General features: G+C 41.6%; 2 protein-coding genes across 2 annotated transcripts; both read right to left on the bottom strand. All coding sequences in view use genetic code 11, as the record gives it.

The window, feature by feature from the left end:
* Positions 1-8,810: 8,810 nt before the first annotated feature.
* On the bottom strand, positions 8,811-9,779 carry EGR_09960 (putative ribosome biogenesis protein NEP1; the record flags this gene model as incomplete). The annotated part of the gene is made up of 2 exons (XM_024499209.1): positions 8,811-9,281; positions 9,537-9,779. 2 exons carry the CDS (start codon positions 9,777-9,779, stop codon positions 8,811-8,813), a joined length of 714 nt encoding a protein of 237 aa, XP_024346374.1.
* A 2,588-nt stretch (positions 9,780-12,367) lies between these two features.
* On the bottom strand, positions 12,368-13,333 carry EGR_09959 (hypothetical protein; the record flags this gene model as incomplete). Its single annotated transcript, XM_024499208.1, has 2 exons — positions 12,368-12,547; positions 13,196-13,333. 2 exons carry the CDS (start codon positions 13,331-13,333, stop codon positions 12,368-12,370), a joined length of 318 nt encoding a protein of 105 aa, XP_024346373.1.
* Positions 13,334-21,328: the final 7,995 nt, after the last annotated feature.

Here is a 21,328-nt window from a genome sequence, read left to right as displayed (position 1 = left end):
AAAATAGCTGAGAAAGTGACCAAGCGCCTGGCTGGTAAGATAGGCACACACCGAGGCAAAAGACGATGCGACATACTTATCAGAAGCTAGTTCGCTGGCTCCTAGTTGGCACAGTAAGGAGAGGACTCAGGGTTCTCGGTTGGTAGCGTTGGCGAGGCTGGTGGTGCAGAAAGAAGGAGTGTTGGAGTGGATAATATTGCTGACTTTGAATTGCAAATGCGGCAGTTGGGTCGTGCCCAGAAACAACTTCTGCATCCTTTGAACAACTATAAGTTGTTTGTCTTCTATTACTCCTTCCTCTTCTGCGGTTAGATATGCTGGTGCTTTTGGCTCCCGCTAGTGTTCTTTGTTCCTCTGTGTGTACGAAATTGTGTGCAATCACTTTGCAAGCCAATATCTGTCGATTTGTCGGCAAAGGGAAGGGAGAGGAAAATGAAAAATGAGATCTTATTAGTAAACGCTGCGTGAATCTGTTCCTCACATCTTGATAAACCAGCAGCTGCTCAATCTTTAAAGAAAAGTAATCTCTCCATGCTTAGGTTCCTTCATTGTCAATCTCAAGCACCTCCGCATTTAACTTTTTTCAAGGTCAGCTCAGTAGCCATGTCGCAAGCCTTCAGCATAGAGGAAGAGTCTGAAAGTGGACGGCTTCCAGCTAGTATCAAAGCTTCATGGGACAACACGATTAATCATCAGCAGCTGGCAGATAGTGTTTAGACTACAGGCGTAGCAGTGGGCGTAGCTGGCTTGGTACAATCGTCACTTGTTGCACAGTTTCTTGATTTAGACATACGGTAAAACCACCCAGTTTAGTCCGCAATCGTATATCTGAGAGCCCTTAGTAAAGGTCGTGCTTCACAATGTTCACCAAGGAAAATGGACCACCACAGTCCACACAGTGGCAACAACTATTATCAGTTTTGAAACTAATTCAACTGTTGTGTAAAACCCAAAAAAGCACGTGATTATCTGCAGGCCAAAATATTTCGCAGTTATTTTATTGCTTTGAGTGCAAGCGGTCTGTTTGGAAAACTACTTGACGTGTCCAATCACCACATATTGGTAAAAAGCATGCCATAGGTAGGAAAATCGAGATGTCACGTATACGTGGCGCTGGCATTAAACGCGCACTAAATGAGAAGCCAGTCATTAGAGCCAAGAATCATGGATGCGATTTTCAAGTGCATTAACCAATTGGCATAAAATGAGCCATATGATAGATGACATTGCCAGCATAAATTTCTGGTTTGACGTATCCAGTACAAGCGCCTCTCGTATTGCACCGATTCACGGCCAAAGAACATTAAAATTTAAGGCATGGGTAAAAGTATTTTTGGAGTAAAGTGTGCGGAAACTTTTAAAAATCATGCCACTGAAATCATCATGCCTCCAGCTTGAAAAAAACTGAAATGAGCAATGAGCATTTAAGTCTAAGGCGCAGACTCCCTAAGGGTCAGGACAACCTTTTGAACAGTCTGAAACATTCCTTTCGTCAGAGTCGTGTGGCTGTGTGTGCAGACATTTACTGTCCTCACACCCCGAGAGGTCGTCGTGGCGTAAATAACGAATGACAGAGAATGGGGAAGGGGGAGGTCAGTAAGCTTGGCGCTAGCGGATGTCACAGTGAGGTCAGAGAGCGTGTGATAACCTCCTTATTTTCATGCATTTATACGACTAGACTGATAGGCTGGTAAAATTTTGATCCTCCTTCTTGTTAACAATAGATTTGTATCAATCTCTGAGTCTATGCGCGCACCGTGAGACCACATTTATTTGGGATGCAGTAGAAATTGTTCAGGAATTTGGTCATTTCAAAAGCTACATATAAGCATTAACTGTTTGTTCTGCTCCACACAAAAATAGAAGATCACTTGTGTCCCTTCGATGTTTCAAGTTTATCATAACCGACTTTTGGGAGTTGAATGTAGCTCATTTAATATTAATACCTCGACAAAAAATAGCAACGAGAATACCTGAGGAATGTGAAGGCTTACGTAGAATTACCCTCTAAAATGGTTCGGAACAAGTGAAATCTAAGCAGAGTAGCAAATGCGTACTCTTCTGATAGTGCTTTCAAATCTAAACGCCTAATTGACAAATCTGAAGCTATCCTAACAGAATTTAAGGAACACAGCACACAATAAGGAGGTATAGGGGATAGCCAGTTTGATCACCAACCGATAAGGTTTTAGGGCAATCTAGCTACGTAAGAGTCGTGCATGAGAATAGTTCAAGAACGTGGAAGCCTCAATTCGGCTTCAACGACGTATTTATGGTACCTTTTCAAAATTCATACGGCAATTCACTTTAACATCACTTCAAATTCAAGGATAAAAAAGCAAGAGGAATTACTACTTTAAACGATCCCTATTAGAATTAATTGAAAATTTGACTTACCTGTAAGGAAATTTACATAACTATTGTTTTCTTACAATGACAGAAATTGCCTGTTTACATCAAAAGAAATCCAGGAAATCGATGCTACTGCTATCATACAAATCCAGACAACCTCAGAGTAAAAGAAATCATAGCTTTATTCACTTAGTGCTAAGTTTAGATGTTAGCTAAAAAGCAATGAGCGACTCAATAATACCGACTTTACCAAAACATCATGGCTGTGAAACTCTTCCCAAAAGCACATACTACTTCCCTCCAAATAGTTTATTAAAAAACGTTTCCATTTCGCTATCTCTATACAAAAAGTCACAGCAAGATTAAAAAGGATTATCCTATGGCTCACCTTCATTTTCAAACAAATCTTTTCTCGCCTCCTTTGATATCGTTATCAAAAGGTTTTAGAACTAGTCTATTTACCCTAAAATATGCCGAAAATATCAAGGCTATCGCTACTACAGGATTCAAGTCAACAAACTGTAGACGAAATCCCTGATTGGTTTGATAAAAACTACCTGAACTAAATTCGAAAGACTCAATCAGGGATTGAAATGTTAGGCAAGTCGTTACTTTAATTAAATTTGAGAGTTTGAATTCGTTGTTACTTAAATTTGCTTTGCCTTTGTAAAAAATTTCACCATACACCTATAAACAGGCAAACCATTTACACAACTGCCCTATCGGGTCGCTTAGGTTTGAGTTCTCCCAAGACGCTATTTCAGAAGGCGTTTGGAGTGATATGATGCCAAATTTCAATATAAGGGATAGTAAATCATAACTTTTCATTATTCTCTTTTCGCCGCTACGACAACGTTTAACAAAGGGATCAGAATGAGCTGCCTTATTTTTTGCTAGTGAGACATGACCTGTGTTGAGTCAATCCAAAAAACAGTGTACTTGTATCACACCTTAGAGGTCATGACAATCGAATTGACAAATGGCGCCGCCGTGTCGACCCGGCTCACACAAACTCTCATCGCACATGAAAACCCCGGCAACATCAACAGTGACAAAGGCAGCAGCAATAGTGATGACGACGTTTACTTGCAGCACCAGTTTTTTTAGTGATTCCTGCCAGTACAAAGCTGTTTATCCTCCTCAATATGTCACCAAACTACTGTGACAGTATATTGGGTTGAGAGAGAAAGCAGTAAGTTAGGTTAATTTATTCTCATATTTAAAAGCACAAACTGAGTGGATTCTGCGGGGCTCGGCAGAAATTCTAAAGGGCCTAGGGAACAATTCTTCAATAATTAACGTAGGAGACAGGCACGTTCATATGCAATCACGTTGAGAAGTTTGAGAAGACTAATTAGTTAAAGCTTATTACATATTTTCTAGACACACGGAATTTGGAATTCGGGACGTTTTTACAAAAGTCATGCAGAACGGATGAAGATTGATATGATCAACTTTCACGACGATTTACACTTTAGTGATGTCTTTAAACAGACATACGGAAAAATCAACCGTTTGAAAGATGAAATACTCCAGGATTGAATAACAAATGATTGATTACTGGCTATGTCTGAAAAGCGTGTAGTAGCAACAACAGCAAAGTTCATCAATTCACATCAGATTGGAAAGCGTTGCTATGCTTCTCAAATTTGATTTTTGGGGCAACAATAGGCATTTATTTGTCTGTCTCCCAGGGGCTTTTGCATATCATTTCAAGATTAAAGTAAGACATATTTTTTGCCTAAAAGCATTACTATATTACTAGCTAAGGCCAGTTATGTTGCTATGTTCTCAGCATTGTAGCAAGAAAAATAGACAGGTCAAAACCCTGCTTACAGGTTACGATAAATAACTTTTGTAAATTTATCATCGAAAAACAGGCATCAAAAATGAAGTAGTACGAATGAGTTCAAGGTAATATCGCATTTCGTCAAAAGAAACCCCAAGTCAATATGACTGATGAGCAACGGCAAAGAACAATTGCCGATATGAGCCAATGAATAGGAATAGTATAAATTATATGCAAAAACCGCAGCAAAGTGACAAAAACATTTTTACATTCCGGCTCATCCAGAAATTCGTGTGAAATTACTTGATTATGGTATTGGTGAGCACTACTGTCGTTGTATTTAAAACGGGCAAAAAACTAAAATTGACGTTTTATGGTTTGATCAAATGTATTGCGTAAGAATAATCAAAGTGAATATCAATGAAGGTAGACCTATGCAAGAGTGACAATACTTGTAGAACGAAAACATGTCATGCAATATTCAAGCGCAGTAACTGATTTGGAAATAAGCAAGTTTAAATGTAAGAACAAGAGGAGCTACCCTAAGCACAGCGAAACCCAGCCACGGGGCGACGGCGAAGGCGAGGTTGTCCCAACAAAATCTGGCCTAGAGAGAGGACCAATTAGGGGAACGTACCAATTAGGTAATCGTGATTGGGCATTTAGTTGGCGTAGTGTAACAAACCGCAAATTTTGTACTGCGTAAATTTAGCTGATAATATGAGTGTTAAGGCCGCAAAACCTCAAATTTTTAAATTTACAAATCATTTTAACGTAACCTTAGACTCTACTGTCACTTGTGAGGTCGCTAAGCACTTCACAATTCTACGCATTTAATGAAATAGTCAAGTAAACAATCCTTCCTTATTTTACTTCGCCATGTTACCAACAGCAGATAAACATCTTTTTAATTTTTACAGGCACTTGGATTTCCTAGGCGTTGTCGGTAATTTCTACTTATCTGTGTGATAAATCAACTTTGTGTTCCCTATTGTAAAAGTAATCTATTGATATGGATAAAACAACTTTAAGGTATTATTAAAACCAAGTATGACAATTAGCGGCTAAAGCTTCTAGTAGTTGCTCGGCTTTTGAAAGTCAAAAATGGCTGTTTTCATATTGGTACTTGGTTATTTCGATTTCACGGATGACTCTGAGCACTACATTTGCAATCAAACTCGATCCGAAGGTACAATCCCCTAATAACTTTGACTAAAATCCAAATTCTAACCCCACGAAAGTGAGATGTTTGATGTGAATGGCCACATCCGCCAAGGCGGGGTTTTGAAGCCATACTCACATTTGGCAGTCACCCCGATCTCGTGTTCTAAAAGAAGTGACAGAACTTTTGGAAGGCTGGAATGTGCACATTATAGAGCTATCCACGGCTTTTATATATGATGTTTAAAAGGCATATCCTTACATCCTTGGTGCGTTGATTGCGCTGTACATTGTTTCTTTAGCGTAACCCGTATTAAAATGTTGTTTCTTATAAATATTCGGAAAGTACTCGACTGCTCATTAATTTTTGCATATCAGATGATGGATAACGTGTCATTTCTGGCTTATGCCACAAAGTTAAAAGACCTGCTTTATAATCGATGAGATCATTTTCGAGTGATTAACTCGGCACACTTACATCATGAACCGTTAAGATAACCTCAAGAGTTGAGTGCCTCGTGGATGATTAATGGCGTCACAGTTACAGCCTCATCCACCAGGATGATATTATATTGAGTTGCAGATCATTCATTGTAGCCACTTTTGTATGCGGTGAACCTCCCATAAGACTAAAGTAGACGTGTGACCAAAGCTACAACGTCGGCTCCACTTATTCACTCGACTTACGCTTTTGGCAACAGGACACCCGTACTACAGTGCGTATGCAGGTACTTGCTTCCAACCCATTTTTTGACATTCCTGACATCAAGCATCACAAATTACACACGGTTTTGTGACATTAAATATGACGATTAAATTCAACGAAACATAATTAAAGTCGGTGTTGGGCGGTTCATCACATCACATCAATGCGGCTTCAATGCATTCAAATTTGTCAAAAGTATACACTTAGCGATGCTGTACTCCCCGAGTGTCCCCTGAAGACGGAAGGAGACAAACCACTTGAGTGGGATGTATATTGCCGACCTGCCGAAGGGAGCAGGGGTAATGGTTCGGTCCGAAGAGAAAACCGCTCAATATGAGAACAATGGCCAAGCCTTTAAGCGACCTGTTACAAAAACCAGAGGTTGAGCAAATAATTAACATATTACATTGCCCCCCTCTCCTTTTTTGGGCGCCGCCCTCGGAGCCTTCCTTGATCGACCTCCCTCGTCAGCCACCACAAGGTAGTTCTTGCTGTAGGAAAATCCCTCACGGACCAACCGATTTTCTATGCAAGTGAGAAGACACTAGACCGCAACTTGACTAACCTCCCCTGTCAGTTCTACTAGATCTGAAGTTTCGTCCTGTTTGAGAACTGCACTGAGGGAAAAGGGAACGGGTTGGCCATCGCACCTGTTCACCACTAGTCATAGGAATACCGGCCTAGAAACAGTCGTCTAATAAGGGATGGGGTTCACGACAGTTTTGTAGGAGTAGAGTTTTGGGCATATTCCTTCTTACCACTTTGTTCTCACCTCAGTGCTGCCCACCCCTATCTATCCGAATCCTATCCAGCTAGTAGAGGGATAGAGGTGTCGCACGTTCACTTAATTGACTTCTTTGCGCGGGTACCGCAGGCAGCTCCGTAGCAAACTTTCTTAGGTGGTTCATGGCTAGTGTCATTTCAGTAGTTGATAGTAAACTTGCGCAACATGAAACTGGGGTTGCTGCCAACTGTAGACGTCATTCTCAACCCTCTTTCTTGGAAGTCGTCACAGATTCTCCCATCCGCAGCATTCGTCCTCCTTCTACCCTGCTAAGATTTATCACCCAGGGGTCGAAATAAGGATAGTAGTTCTTTAAAATCTGGTTCACCACTAAAACAGCGCTCCGAAGCGACGAATGAAGACGCAGTACTCGGGTAAAATATGTATTGTTGATGTACAGTGGGGTTTGGGATCGCTAGCATAACCTGAAGGCCAGGCCGCTCAATGAAGGTGTAATAGCGGAGCCCCAAATTGGCCTGTTACTAAAACTGGGAGTTAAACAAGCAACCAAATTTTTACAATATCCCATCCCTTTGAAGGAGGAAAGAAACGCTATGCAGTTGGCGTCCACATCGCCCTACTAGAAAGCAACCCGCAGAGGGTCTCGGTCTTCCACGTCAGATAAGAACGCATCCTCGACCCCTGTAACGACAACTATCACGCAGACAAATCGCGTTCTGTCGCCTTGGATAACCTTTTTATGAGTTAACTGACCCACCAGACACTTTGCCACCCGCTATTGGCACCTGAATGGTAAAATTTTTTGGGCCATATCCAAGAGCTCGCACCGATCAGACTCTCAATTGGATGCATTCAAACGCCACACTATTTGACACGACTCGTGATTTGCCTTCTCTAGGGAGAATGCACACTATCATATCTCACTGAAACCTAATGACATCTGAAAAGCGATTGAGAGAATAACACTGAGAGCAAAACCCACCGAACACTTGCAACTCGCAACTTGATACACAGGATAGCCAACGCTACTCGTCGGTCTTCTCAACAAATTTACCAAATACTTCCCCTTCCAAGAAATGAAGGAATGCGACGTACGATTTCTCCATTTCGCTGATGAGCAAACCATGCAACACGACAATAGATCGGACTACATCCCCTCAAGACGTCAATCTATCCACACTACAAAAAACCAAACCGGACCCCCTAATGCAAACGAAACTTTCAGCTATGGAGTCCCACAAGCAATGAATCGGAGAAGCCAACGCCGCCCCAACGTTTAACTGTGGTAGTTTAAAATCCAGTTAAAAAGCGCAACCCTATCCACGGGCACTCGATTAAACCTCAAACAGTTTCATCAAAATTCAGCATAAATGAAACCTAACCATCGAAGCAAAATCATGAGGCTACACCTTAGCAACGTGTACCCTATAATTCACAAGACAATGTTGATAAGCATTTAACGAACGCCATTCAGCGTCTTCCATAAAGAACAATTTAAAAGATGTACAAATAGTAATACATACCTCACTTTCCCAACCACAGCAAAAACCGGCCGCCCACACCAAAATGTATCTCCAAACGTAGTCATGACGAAGCTTAGGAGATTCGCAGCAGTTTCGCAATACAATACAATATGATTAACAAGCCCATACTCTGCGCATCAAAATCTCCACAGGCACATTTCAAAGATGAAACAAAGTGTCCCGCCTCTCCACACAAAGTGAAAAACGAAGTTCAATTTACCTGGCGTTTCCCTCACAAGCACACAACATGACATGAGGATAGACCAGGACAGAGCACCATCAAAAAGTGTTCCAATAATCCCACCTCTTAGAGAACGGGACTGAATTGGACTCCTCTACCTCACAGAACGAGAGGAAGAAGATTCGTTAATATTACACACGATGACTCGGTTGGACTCTCTAGAAAGCGTGCGCGAAGACACCGAGAGAACAACCTTAAGGAGTGTGTTAATCGATGAAAAGTAGCATATAACAATAATACGAAACAAGAAAATATACATATGTACAAGGAAGTGACAATAGATAGATTTCTTCTTAAGCCGATGACAAAGAAGGTGGTTCAAATTTTTCCACGTCCCAGGCCTCTTCAAACGCTGTGCATACGCGGGAGCAGACTTGAGCAGCGGAAAGCGGGAACCGACTAATTGATACCACCTCGTCGAGGAAGTCACCAGCTGTAGAGACAACCGACCCATGCGCCATTGCACCGATGACAACCACGATGGATTCCGAGGTGCCCAACCGACTCATAGAAGGGACTTCGGAAGGGTGAACGATTTTATCTGCGGAAAAGGACATGCCAATCTTTGCACAGCCGGCAGGGAAGTACCGAGTAATGGGATTTTTCACAACCCTGAGAAGTTTTTCGTGATTTCCTTCAGCAGCATGGATCGAAAGCTTGTGAAGAAGCTGGACCATTAGGCCACAGAAACGATCGAAAGTACGTGGAATGCGGATCTTTGGATTGACCTCGATGATAATGTTCTTTTGAGTTCGAATATAAACCTGGAATACAAAGACTCTAATTCCGAAATTGGAGCACAATTTGATAACAATCCAATAATTGAGGGCGGATATGTGAGCACTATCCCGACGAGGAGAGAGCTTTCGGTTTCCCTGAGCTTCACAACATGATGTCCGAACAACAGCATGTGAACAAGTCAGGATTATTAAAACCACATGCATGCGCATGCATGAGCATGCTATGTACAACAACGGAGAACTGGCATATCAAGAGAAACTATTCATAGGACTAGTTACCTGAAGCATACCCATTCTGTTTAGTGGACTGTCTAGAAGCATTAGCAAACATTGATGGATGATATCGGGCCGAACCGTTGATACATCACGATTTGATTTTAATATCCTGTCCTTGTGTTTATCCGGATTCAAGAGTTGGTATTCTTTACCTCCCGCCCCCTTCACAGACTCCAAAGACGCCTGTTCCAAGAGGATGACCAACTTCTTGCCAGAATCGCCGATATCAGGATCCGCACGCCTCATTACAGGTTTGGCGGGTAACAAATAGACAAAACAAATTCTGTTTTTATGGAATGCTTGATATGTGTGTCGCAATCAATTATTTTCGCCTTAGCATATATATTTTTAATTTAAGACACATTCTTCTTTATTGGGCTAATTTTAGGGCAACGATCTGCTATCGTCTCTTAAAAGATATTTCAAATCTGGTTATTTTTAGAGTTATTCTCGCATTATCCGATCGTTTACTCTGCCTTTAATTTTTTCTTCCTATCATTTTTAACTAAAAATATGTTATACGTTAAAGTTTTTGGCTAAGATTGTGTATTTGATTAAGCCAAATTCATCGATTTGGATGTTTCTTGAACAAGTCTATCGTTATATTTTGGTTTCAGCGTTTTTACTTGTAAAGCTTTACTGTTGCTAATGCCTACTCTTGTTCTTATACCAGATCAGTGAGATCGCAGTAGCTTTGAAACGTCCACCGTATGTTTTATAGTTTAAAATTCTGTCGACCAAATTCTAGGCTCTAACTTGTTGCTTATCTTGTACACATCAGCTGTATAGCACCATCTTAAGCTCTCCACGGCAATGATAGGGTCCCACTTCGCCTCGAATTTCCCCTCCCCTTCCCTGGGAGACCATATTGGTAAGGCTTAGAAAACCTGAAACCCTAATAGCATAATTCGAAAGTCATCTTTCAAAGTGGAATTCCAGCCTGTGGTTGAACTTGCAGACAAAATACCAAATCACTACAGCTATAAATCGAAGTCCCATAGAAGAACATGTGGGAGACTAGTATCATGCCTCTTGAGGCATGCTCCAGAGAGAAGGCACAACCAGCGGGAATTGAAGAGTCCGTATGTTCAAACGCACGGCTAAACAAAATACTAGGCTATGCTGCTCTTCTTAACTGCTTGGTTAGGCTAATATTTTAGCTAGTAGTAAGCTTGCGTGGTTCAAATTATTTAAACAGGTGCGCGTCTTTTCAAGGACACTATAAAATAACATGTGTTTCCAGAGATTCAGAATCCGTTTTTTGTGTAATCTAGCCCACACTGAAACGTCAGAGAAAACTAATTGCTTCTCCTAAAAGGCACCATTTATGGTCCCCGAAGTATCCTCCTTCATGTCGCGCAAACTCTAGACGGTAACACAAATGGATGGACTCCTAACTATTTTCTAGCTGTAATAAGTGGCTACACGGAAGCCTATTCTTTGTCTGGCACAAATAGTCCATTTTCAGTTGCACTGCAGTTGAAGTCACTCAGGAAGTTCACTCTTGTGAAGCCACTCCGCTGATTTATTTGTTCTCTCTAACTTTCCTTCTTTGAATGTCCACCTAATTTGGGGTAGACTGCTTAAGGAGAGCCATTTTTTCGATATGCTGCAACAAAAAAGTCTTACCTTACCTCAACTTGAAGCTAGGCCGGATTTCGGATCTTGAAAGCAATAATTTTCCAAAAATCTTTTTACTTTACTTTGCCAGTACAATCGCTACCCTAATGATGGAAATGTAGAGTCCTGAGACTTCCCTATAGCCGAAAGAAGGCATAATGCTCCAAAAGAAAAGTTATTGTCTGCTTACAGAATGGGTGGGGGCTACTGGCAGGGATTGAGGATGCGGTAAAACTGTAAAGGCCCTTTATAGCCTATTTACTAAAGTAAGCAATTAACATATTACTGTAATATTTCTGAGTTCCAAACACAAATTCCTGCCTCGGCTTTGACATCTGCAAATCTTGCTATATTTATAATCATTGCATATTTTACTGCTCATGGAGATATAGGGAGTACAGAATGGCGTTTTCAAATTTGTATTGCATGACTGCCTTCCACAGTCCTACACGTCCGCTATTCTGGGTTTCGCGGGACTAGATATCCTGGATGAGATTAAAGTTATACGTAAAGCTGGAACCTGTCTAAAGATCCCGGAGAAAGCCATACAGGCGTGTCATGTTACACTGGAGCAGTCGGAGTATCGGAGAATGAATACCACCGGTGAGCGTATTTGTGTTTAATAGGTTCTGGTTATTTTACTTCGGAGAAATTCTCTAAAGAAGAAATTCGTCATTCGATTCGCTAGAATACTTAGGATTTAGCAATGCATTAATTAGCAGTTTGACTTTTCACTTTGGTTTCACGGACACTTAAGTCTTCGCTATTGTCCTTCCTCCCGACGGCATGGCCTCTGGGCTCCCTCAGCCCTTCGGCATGTCGCAAATGCTTATTCTCCCCTAATATTATAGCTTATTTCCTCCTCAGGAATGATTTGTGACTCAACAATATGCTTGGTATTGTTCCATTTTATAAAATGATTGCTAAATAGCATTTATTGTTTTTGTTGCTACTAATTGAATGCATGTATTGGAAAGGCATGAGTAAATGATTGAGTTGGTGCTTAACTTGTACCCTATTCATTGAATCTATTTGGACAAATTTTAATTGATTCAGTCCTAGATTTGTAATACTAATGTCTAAAAATCATTTATGATGTGCTAGATAAATTATCAACCCCTGCCTTCTTTTCTCTTTTATTTCTCTCGTAGCTCTATTTGAATTTAAGTAAATAGGTTTGGATCGAAATTCATTAGTTCTTTTAAAAACACACTTTATTGTTCAGCATCATCACCACTCCTATCATTTCGATCGCGTCTTTCACCTCTTTCGGTATTACCAACACCTCCAGTTGTGTCTTGCATCCTTTCCACACCGCCGTCACCGTGTGCCCGAAACCATCGAAAGCGCTGCAGTCGAAGCATATAGATCAAGCGCTGACGGTAGCCATGAGACTGGAGGATGTAGATAAAGAAATTTGAGGTGGAGACGACGATGGAGAAGTATTTAGCGACCGCGATCAGTCCGTTCTCCAGGGCTTCCATGATGGGCGAGGTGCAGAGTTGATAGTACTGGCAGTAAAAATGCAGCACACTGCTGAAGAAGCAAGGGATCATGAAAACAGTGAAGGTCACCACGATCGTCTGCAGGATGCCCATCACGCGCTTTGCATTACTGTCGGTATCGCTGCATATCTCATTGTGTTTCAGGGCCGTTTTTTTCACCTACCAGGATAATGCTATCTACATCAGCATCAATCTTATGAGAAAGTAAATTGGGGTGAATCCTAAGTATCAGTTCCGTTCATTTTCACACACCTCTTAGTACCTTCAAGGCAGACTTTTGGACTCATTAGTCTAACTCATAACCCAATTAAACCACTTTTGATTCAAAAAGGAGTTCTTAAATGCGTATATCTGCACGACAAATCATCTATTCAGCTACCATACCTGCATTCTCGTAGCCAAAAAGAGCACAATCATGGACACAATGGGTAGAATCGTCAACAAGAAGCACTCCACGAGGGTATACGCCATTCTATAGTTCCTTTCCGCCTCCAGTGACACATCAGGCAGTTGGTAGAGGAGCGATGGAATCCCCACCAGCAGTACTGACACCATCACCACCGCCACTGCTGCTGTGACCATGGCTGGCGTCCACAACTGTACAAAGTCGATTGGGCGGAGGAAAAAGAGGAGGCGCTCCAATGCCACCACCACTAACAGCCAGTTGCGCGCCATCTCGAAGACATTGCGACCGTAGAAGGTGATTGCAAGAACTGTTAATCGTGGTGAAGGTGTATGTTGGATTAGGTCCTCGGTAAGATGATAAAAGGCGTAAAGAGCTAAGTGGCTGATGTCAGTGATAGAGACGCTGAACAGAAGGATACAAGTTCCCAGGAAGGTTGTTGAATCCCTTAAGAAGAAGCCCAGAGAGAGGGAACTGGTAACTACACCGATGAGAGCTGTGGGGACTCCGAGGTAGACGTTGAATATTTGGTGGAGAAAACTCATCACTGTTCAAGTGCAGGTGAGTGCTTGCCTGCACGTTGTTACTGTTATGCATTAATGGTGGCTTCCATCTTTACCGGTTAATGAGGTAGCGGAGTAGGGTTGGTAGGATGAATTCCTAATCCTATAGGCTGTTGTAACTGGGCGGTGCATTCCATCTTCCTTTGTGTTTTTGAGCTTTGGACAAGAGGCATGAATAACTGTGATGGGTTTAAGTACTTAGCTCCTTTCTTGAGTAAGAAGCGGCTTTTTATGTACAGAATTTTGGCGCAATTTTTATGTATACCTTGGTTTTTGTGGGTGGCTCAACTTGGATTCGTGGTTTATGGCCATAGTAACATATGCAATAGATTCAATTATGGATATGAATTAGGCCGAATTTTCAGTTTTCCTCAACTCGGTAGTCTCATGGCGCCCAACGCATACCACATTTGCTACTAGTCCCCCACCCTTTACTAATTTATTAGTGAACTCACTTTCCACCCGAGGATTATGCTGTGGTATGCGATAAAGCATGCCTAGTTATTATATATCATGCAGCTTTTAATTATGAAAAATCTTCATAGTGGTGAAGACACTGGTGAAATCAACATGCACGGAAAAAAATGATTCTTGAAATTGTGTGCAGGTGGTGCTGCCGCAAGAAATCAGCATCACGAGCTGCAATTGCTTTGAAGTAAATAAGATAACCCCGAGGTGATAAATTTTGCCGTTTTTCTCAAATTGCCACGCTGTCATTAAGTGACGTGCTGCTACTTAAATACATAAGTAACGTAATTTTATCGCCATAGAAAATAGGCAGTTTAATTAAAACCAATAGTTTTCTAGATGCATGCCAACGTGTCATTCAAAGATTGGCCTCTCCTTTGTCCCGTCTACAAGTGTATAGATTCTCTGTGAATTATTGTAATGCACCAACTTAAAGTGCTTTACATCTATATGTTTAAAAGTACTCCAAGTTACCGCTCATTGATAGCATTTGCTCAATTAGAATGTCCTGCATTTTACCCCTTAAAGTGCGCACTGGTTAGCTTTTCCCTTTTTTTCAAAAAAAGTGAGCTACTGACTTTATAAGTCCTTAGAAATTGACAAAAACCCTTCTTCAAACAGACGGTATTGAGTTGTAGAAACCTAATTTCATCCCGCGTTGCTTTCATACTGCTTTTGACACGTCTCCTATTTCGATTGGCTCGTAATGCCAGACATTCTATCCCCTCATCACCAATTACTTGGCTCTCGCAAATGCACACCAGCCAATAGACAACCCGTCCGTGAGTGAGGCTAACCAATTAGCCCCTCGTCCGAAACGTGCACGCCACCACCAGCCAATGAGAGAGGGGGCGCGCGTGCGCAAATGCGCTTGCAACCGCTCTCGCTAGGTGGGATGAGTCATCGTGGCATGGCCACGTCAGCGCTATGGCTTAGAGCTCCTTTGGTGGTAGTGGTGATTCATTGCACTGCTTGGCCTTCCGCGCGTTATGGCTAAATCGCCGGCTCTAGCTGGTTCCCTTTGGTCGCCTGTGTGTGTGTGTGTTTGTGAGCTGCTCGAGGTTACGTTGAAAGCGCAATGCACACAAAAGAAGCAGCGCCAAGCTGCGGACTCATCAAATTCCCTCACAAGCAGAACAAAGTAACAAAATGGACGCACCGAATTTGTGTGTTTGAAAGAGGAGAAACTGAATGAGTAGTCTTAGCTGATTGAATACGAATACAAAAACAGTAAACTGGCAATTTGTAAAATAATTCACCATTTTTGTGGGCAGAAATGAGCTGACTTAATAAAGAAGAACGAGAATTTGGGCACAATATTCTAACGCTCTTATGTATGTTCTTTCTTCCCTCTCCTTTAGCAGAGTAATTTGAAGGCATCATTAAGCATTCTGACTCATAAATGTTAGGAGAGTGTATTTTCCAACGTGCATCAACATATCATTACTAATTCATCAAACATTACTAGATCCTGCAAAACATTTATTGTTTGCTTAACTGTCGGTTTTTTTTAACAGGATACCTAAGGAACAATGTTATCCCTCTTTGCATCAACAATACATTACTGAGTTTCGTGTCCTCCGTTTTCTTCAGGGAAGTTTCGAGGCGCTACAGATACCACATCAAACAGTAAAGCAGAATGCGGCTAATGAATTACGTTTGGCTGTAGTTAAATTTGTGCACAAAGGTCAAAAACGCTGTTTACCTGTCCCAACCGCAGGCATTCTCAAAATATCCTTCCATTCACCCCATTCACCTTTGATTAATCAACCCGACAGCTGGTGGACAAAGGTCATCTTAAAACTAATTTTAAACGCTAATTTATGTGGTTAGAATAATTAAGGAGTTGTATTTTATGACCCCATGAATTTTTTCCCATTTCCTAATGAAGAAAAAAAATATGTATATTAATAGATGTTAGTGGTGAAAGTAGTGGGGTCAGATGTTCTATTCTAGTAATGCGGGTTTTCCTTTTTCTAGTAAACCAATCGGCCGGGTCTCAGTGGAGTAACATTTAATCGACTAACAGCCTTCTTAGCCTGGTTGATGATATAAAATCCCTTAAAACCCAGTTAATTTTGCTACTTAACAAAAGAAAGATGCTGTTTATATAATCTGCCGGCTGGTGTCAATTGTTTGTATACGCAAACATCATTGCCTTAAAGTAGACATTTCCCCTTTGGAGTGGACAAATATGTGAACTCAACGAAAACATTACTGCGCAATAATTCGAAATGTCCGAGAATTGTGTCTTATTTTGACTTCAGAAAAGTGTCGGAGCGCTACATTCTTGGCAGCGTAAGGCAAACCAGAACCTAAACGGCAGCTCTCCGGGCTCCCTTTCCTAAGTGCTAAACCTAATGTGACGGAAGAAGGGTGGAAGGTAGGAGGGCTGAAAATAACGTCTACCATCGACAGCTACCCCAGTCCCATGTTCAGTAATAACTCTATTAAAAACTAGGGCGACACTAGCCATGCACCACTTCGAAAAGTTTGTTACGGAGTTCTCGACCACACTGGAATGACGATGTTATTTAGGTGAACGCGCAGTACCTCCTCCACTTCTCTACTAGTTGAATGTAACCCAGGTAGTTGATATGGCTAGGTTGCACTGAAGTGGGAACCAAGTGACAAGGAGGAATAGAAGCGAAATGGCCATCATAAAAATTTTGTTTAATCCTACCCTTTGTTATATGACTCCACAATTAGGCCAGTATTCCCTCGACTAGTGATGGGGAGCACATTCTTCATCCTTATATTCATTTCCCAAACAAGACGAAATTACAGATCCGGTAGAATTGTCAAGAGGGATCAGCAACCTTGCAGTCAAGAAATTCCACAGTAGCACAAAATTTCGGTCACTGTCACGGTTGGCCCGTGGGTATCTTTCATACTTCATCGACTTCGTTGTGATGGCTGAAATGGTGGGTTGACCAAAGGGAACGACGAGGGCGAGGCTCAAAAGAGGAGAGGGGTTATGCAATACACTAGGTGTTTGTTCAACTCTCCTTTTCGGTGGAGAGGCCACTTAGAGCCTCCCCATTTTATCTTCATCTAGCAGCCTAGCTTCTAACCCATGCCAGTAGCCCCAAAAGTAATATCAGGGGAATCCTATTTTACATGAATGTAATGTTCCTAGACATCCCTGAAGACAAATGCAGACAGAATACTCGGACAAAATATTTATTGTCAACCTACAGAAGCGCTTAGGGGCCACTGGCATAGTCCGAAGGCCAGACCAGCAGGCAAGGTATAATAGCGGAGCCCCTAATTGGCCCGTTAATACAACGGAGAGCTAAACAAACTGCCAACGTATTGTAGTACCATGCGCCTTACAAACGGCAAATGCATGGCCTACTTTGCTAGGTTAGATGATTCATCCATTACTTACACTCCGAAGGTAGCGATACTTAGGTTGGTTGGGATGAACCAAGTTGTTCTGTTAGGCACTTCACCAAATGGTTAGCAACTTGGCTATGCCATCAGAGTTGCACTGCGATGACGCTTCCAATCAACTGATTGCGGTTGGCTTTAGGTACTGTAGGGCAGTGGCATTTATGATTTACCTAAAAATGCAAGGTGGGTGCATGAGTTGTACTTTTTGTCGACCTTGGCATTGTTGGTTACTTGAGTGGTGGTGAGAGTCTTAAAGCGAAATAGGACATAATATTTAAATTATTGGCATAACTGCCACCCAGTTGTTTGGTATTTAAACATCATCATTCAGTGATTTTGGAGAGCTAACAGTACAAAGATCGATGCCTTGAAAGTATGTAAGGGTTTTACCGTCTAAAATCACCCACATAAAAGGCAAGACCTGAGATTGAGTTGGTAGATAACCTGAACAAACTGAAAAAGGAAGTAATTAAAGACAGGCTTTGATTCGCCCATTCGGTGTCCGTTTATAGAGGCCTTGTGGATTCATTATTAGCGACTGGTTTCCATGTGGTTAAAATAAATCTTGAAACCAATCTATCCAACTGAAATAAAGCGATTTTTGGGCTTCCAACTGTAACTTAAGTGTTAAAGGCTTCATCCATTTTATTCAGGGTTAATTTTATCATTCTACATTATTCGTATCCGCCTAATGATCGACTAGGGGTTGCGTGCGCCTCGAACAATAACCGTGGCAGACGATAGTTTGGAGAAAGGCAAACGAAGGAGGGAGTCTTTGATTGATAGACTTTTCAGTGGATGTGTGTTTGGGGGAACGTAGACTGTATCAGAGATGGGAAGGGGGGCCAAGGCATTATTGATGACAACGCCTGTTGGTTCCCCACTAGCTCCTCCCATAATGCGGCTACGTGAGTCCAGAGTGAATATCCACAATAATAAAGTCTTAATTATAATTCTAACTAGATCTGCACTGTGCTAGATACTTAACCTTAATTCGGTTATAAAACATTTGTGAAAAATCCTATTTTTCCCCTTTGGAAAGGATACGGTCTGTTTTGCTTGAATGGCACTATTTTCTTCGTAGGTTTGCTAGTGAAGAATTTTTGGCCACAACTAACCACCAATTGCCAGTGGTCGACAAAAAACGAGGCAGGGAGGTTTTTCGGAAGGCTTGTTTGCCTGAAAGCAATTTGATTGGAGGGGTAATGGGAAGGTGAAAAAAATTCTTCCTAACCATTCCTACTGATTGTGATAAATCGCCCTGCCAGTGAAGAAGTGAGCAGAAAGGTTACTTCTTCAACAGTAAACCAGAAGTCAGCCCTGGACGGTTTGGCATATTATGAAGGGAAGGTCATTTTGTGCAAGAGTAAGCTCGGCAGCATGTTCTTAAGACAGAATTTGACTCAATGTGTGATATTTTAAAGTCTCATTCTAACTCCACGACACATTCTATCATTAATAAAGTATTACACAAATGTAAAGTACAGTACTGGTCCCTGTCTCTCGAATGTTTACATTTTACAGGGAGGATTGTAACAACCAAAGCAATGTGTGACCGTTGAAAACGCTGAAGTTACATCTAACTATGCGGACGTTTTTAGTTCTCCACAGGTCCTTGTGACCCGAAATAAGCTCTTACCAAAAGATGGTGGTAAACACGTCGGATAATAGAGTAGTACGTTAAATGTTTATTTAAATGTAGGCTTTTGTATAGGGGCCGCTCAGGGGTTCCAAATTTGTACCTTTGCTGGGTATGCTGAAATCTGGGCCATAACAGTGGCCACTCTGCCCTTCCGTACGTCGGCAATACATATTCTGGCACAGTATTATATCTTTTTTCGTCTTCAGGGAAATCCCAGGGCGCTACAATACTATTTACACAGAAAATTTCTAATTTAATGTAAAAGCAGGGGATTAAAGCTAGTCTGAGAATTGGTATCGCCTTTTGGGTGTGAAATTTTCGGAACGGGGCCTTTGAAATCCATTTTCTCACACATGGATGTACACACACACTTACACTTTCTCACTACAAAATGGGGTGTTACTGGACCCCTTTGACCAGATTTTGGTGCAAGACAAATCGGAACTCCAAATCTCAGGCGATATCACGTGTTTCCGATGTCGGCTTGCTTAAATATAGTTGCCAAAGATGAAAACGTGAAGTTTTTAATACTCAATGAAATATGCGTTGCAATTTAGCCAAATTTGTCATCATTCATAGAAACTCCTTTAAGAAACAGCAAACGGGCTCATTGTGCTATGTGGCTCCTAAATAATGTAGCCTCCTGTGTCTTCCCTGAAGTTAAAATAAGTTTTAGTACTAGGCTAGAATATGTATCGGCGACGTGTAGAGGGGTTTGGAACTGCTTGTGCAGCCCGGAGACCATGCAACTGGGCGGAAGACCAATAGCTGGGCCTTAAGTGCCCTTGAAACCAAAGAGGAGAGCTAAACAATCAAAGCATTACATAGATCGCTCTCCTTTTGAGCTCCGTAGCTCGCGTTCTCCTTAGCCATTTGCTTCAGCCATCACAGCGTAGTCAGTGCTGTAAGGAAAAGAACTAGCGAATTAACATTTCCAGTCTTCAAATTTCCATGTAAATGAGAATCTACTTGACGGCAACGTCACAGATTCCTCTTGACGATTCAACTGGATTTAAAGTTTTGTCCTGATTGGGAACTGAATAGGCGAAAGAGAAAATGCGCCGGTCATTGAACATGCCCATCGCTAGTTGTAGGAACAGTGGCATAAAGGCAGAGTCGTATAACAACATATGAGATTTAACAATTTTCTTCTTGTCCGTTTCGCTTATATTCCCCTTTGCCACTTTGTTCTCACTTCAGTACAACCCGCCCCTTTCAACTACCTGGGGACTATCCAACTAGTAGAGAAGTGGAGGAGGTATCGCCTGTTTACATAAATGCCATCTTCATTAAGGTATCATAGACAGCTCCGTAACAAACTTTCCCAGATGATCCACGGCTGGTGTCGCTTCATTTATTAATGGCATTTTGCTGACCGTGGGATTGGGGTAGCTGTCGGAGGTAGACATTTTTAATCCTTCTTTTAGGTTCCGTCACTAATTCTTTCAGCAGCATGTATCCTCCTTCCGTCACATTAAGGTTCAGCATTAGGGAATTAGGACAGTTTTCCTTTAGAATTGGATTTTGCTTTCTGCTGTCACTAATGCAGTTCCTTGAGACTTTACTGAAGACGAAAGAAGGCATAAGTCTCGGGTAGAATGTGTATTGCCGATGTATTGAAGAGCTAGGAGGTTACTGGTATGACCTGGAGGTCATGCTGCCCAGCAAAAGTGTAAAGAAGGAGCCTTAAGGGCTAGTAAAACCAAAACAAAGAGTTAAATAAATTGTCAAAGTGTCACAGTAGACACACATAAAAAAAGTATTTCCAAGTGAAATAAATAGTAGATTATCTAAAAATCTGAAGCACATGACTAACTACTAAACTGTGCATGTCTCGGTGAGACCAGATGTCACCCAGGCTTTCACTTATTCCCTTTCCAAAATAATCGGTCCTTCACTTTGCAGTACTAGAAGTTGTGAGTCCCTTTCTTATTCAGGAGTAATAATATCAACTGCTAAAGGAAGATTTCTCCTCACTTTATGCAGTTCATTAGTCTTGCCGTAAGGCCTTGCAGCGCCGGGGAATCTAACTACAATGGTAGATCGTACACCGGCGTTTCATGTCCCCCCTTTATTTGAAGTATGTAGAGGCCGACTGAATAACGCTTGTCTCAACTTTTAAGCTGTCGTCAGGGTAATATGTCCCTAAAATAGATTGGACGATAGGTAGACAGCTCAATACCTCACAGCTAGCCAGC

Source organism: Echinococcus granulosus (genome assembly GCF_000524195.1).
Source record: "Echinococcus granulosus chromosome Unknown EG_S00179, whole genome shotgun sequence".
Taxonomy (NCBI): Eukaryota; Metazoa; Platyhelminthes; class Cestoda; order Cyclophyllidea; family Taeniidae; genus Echinococcus; species Echinococcus granulosus.
Note: the sequence above shows the minus strand (reverse complement) of the source record. Positions and strands in the feature narration are given on the sequence as shown.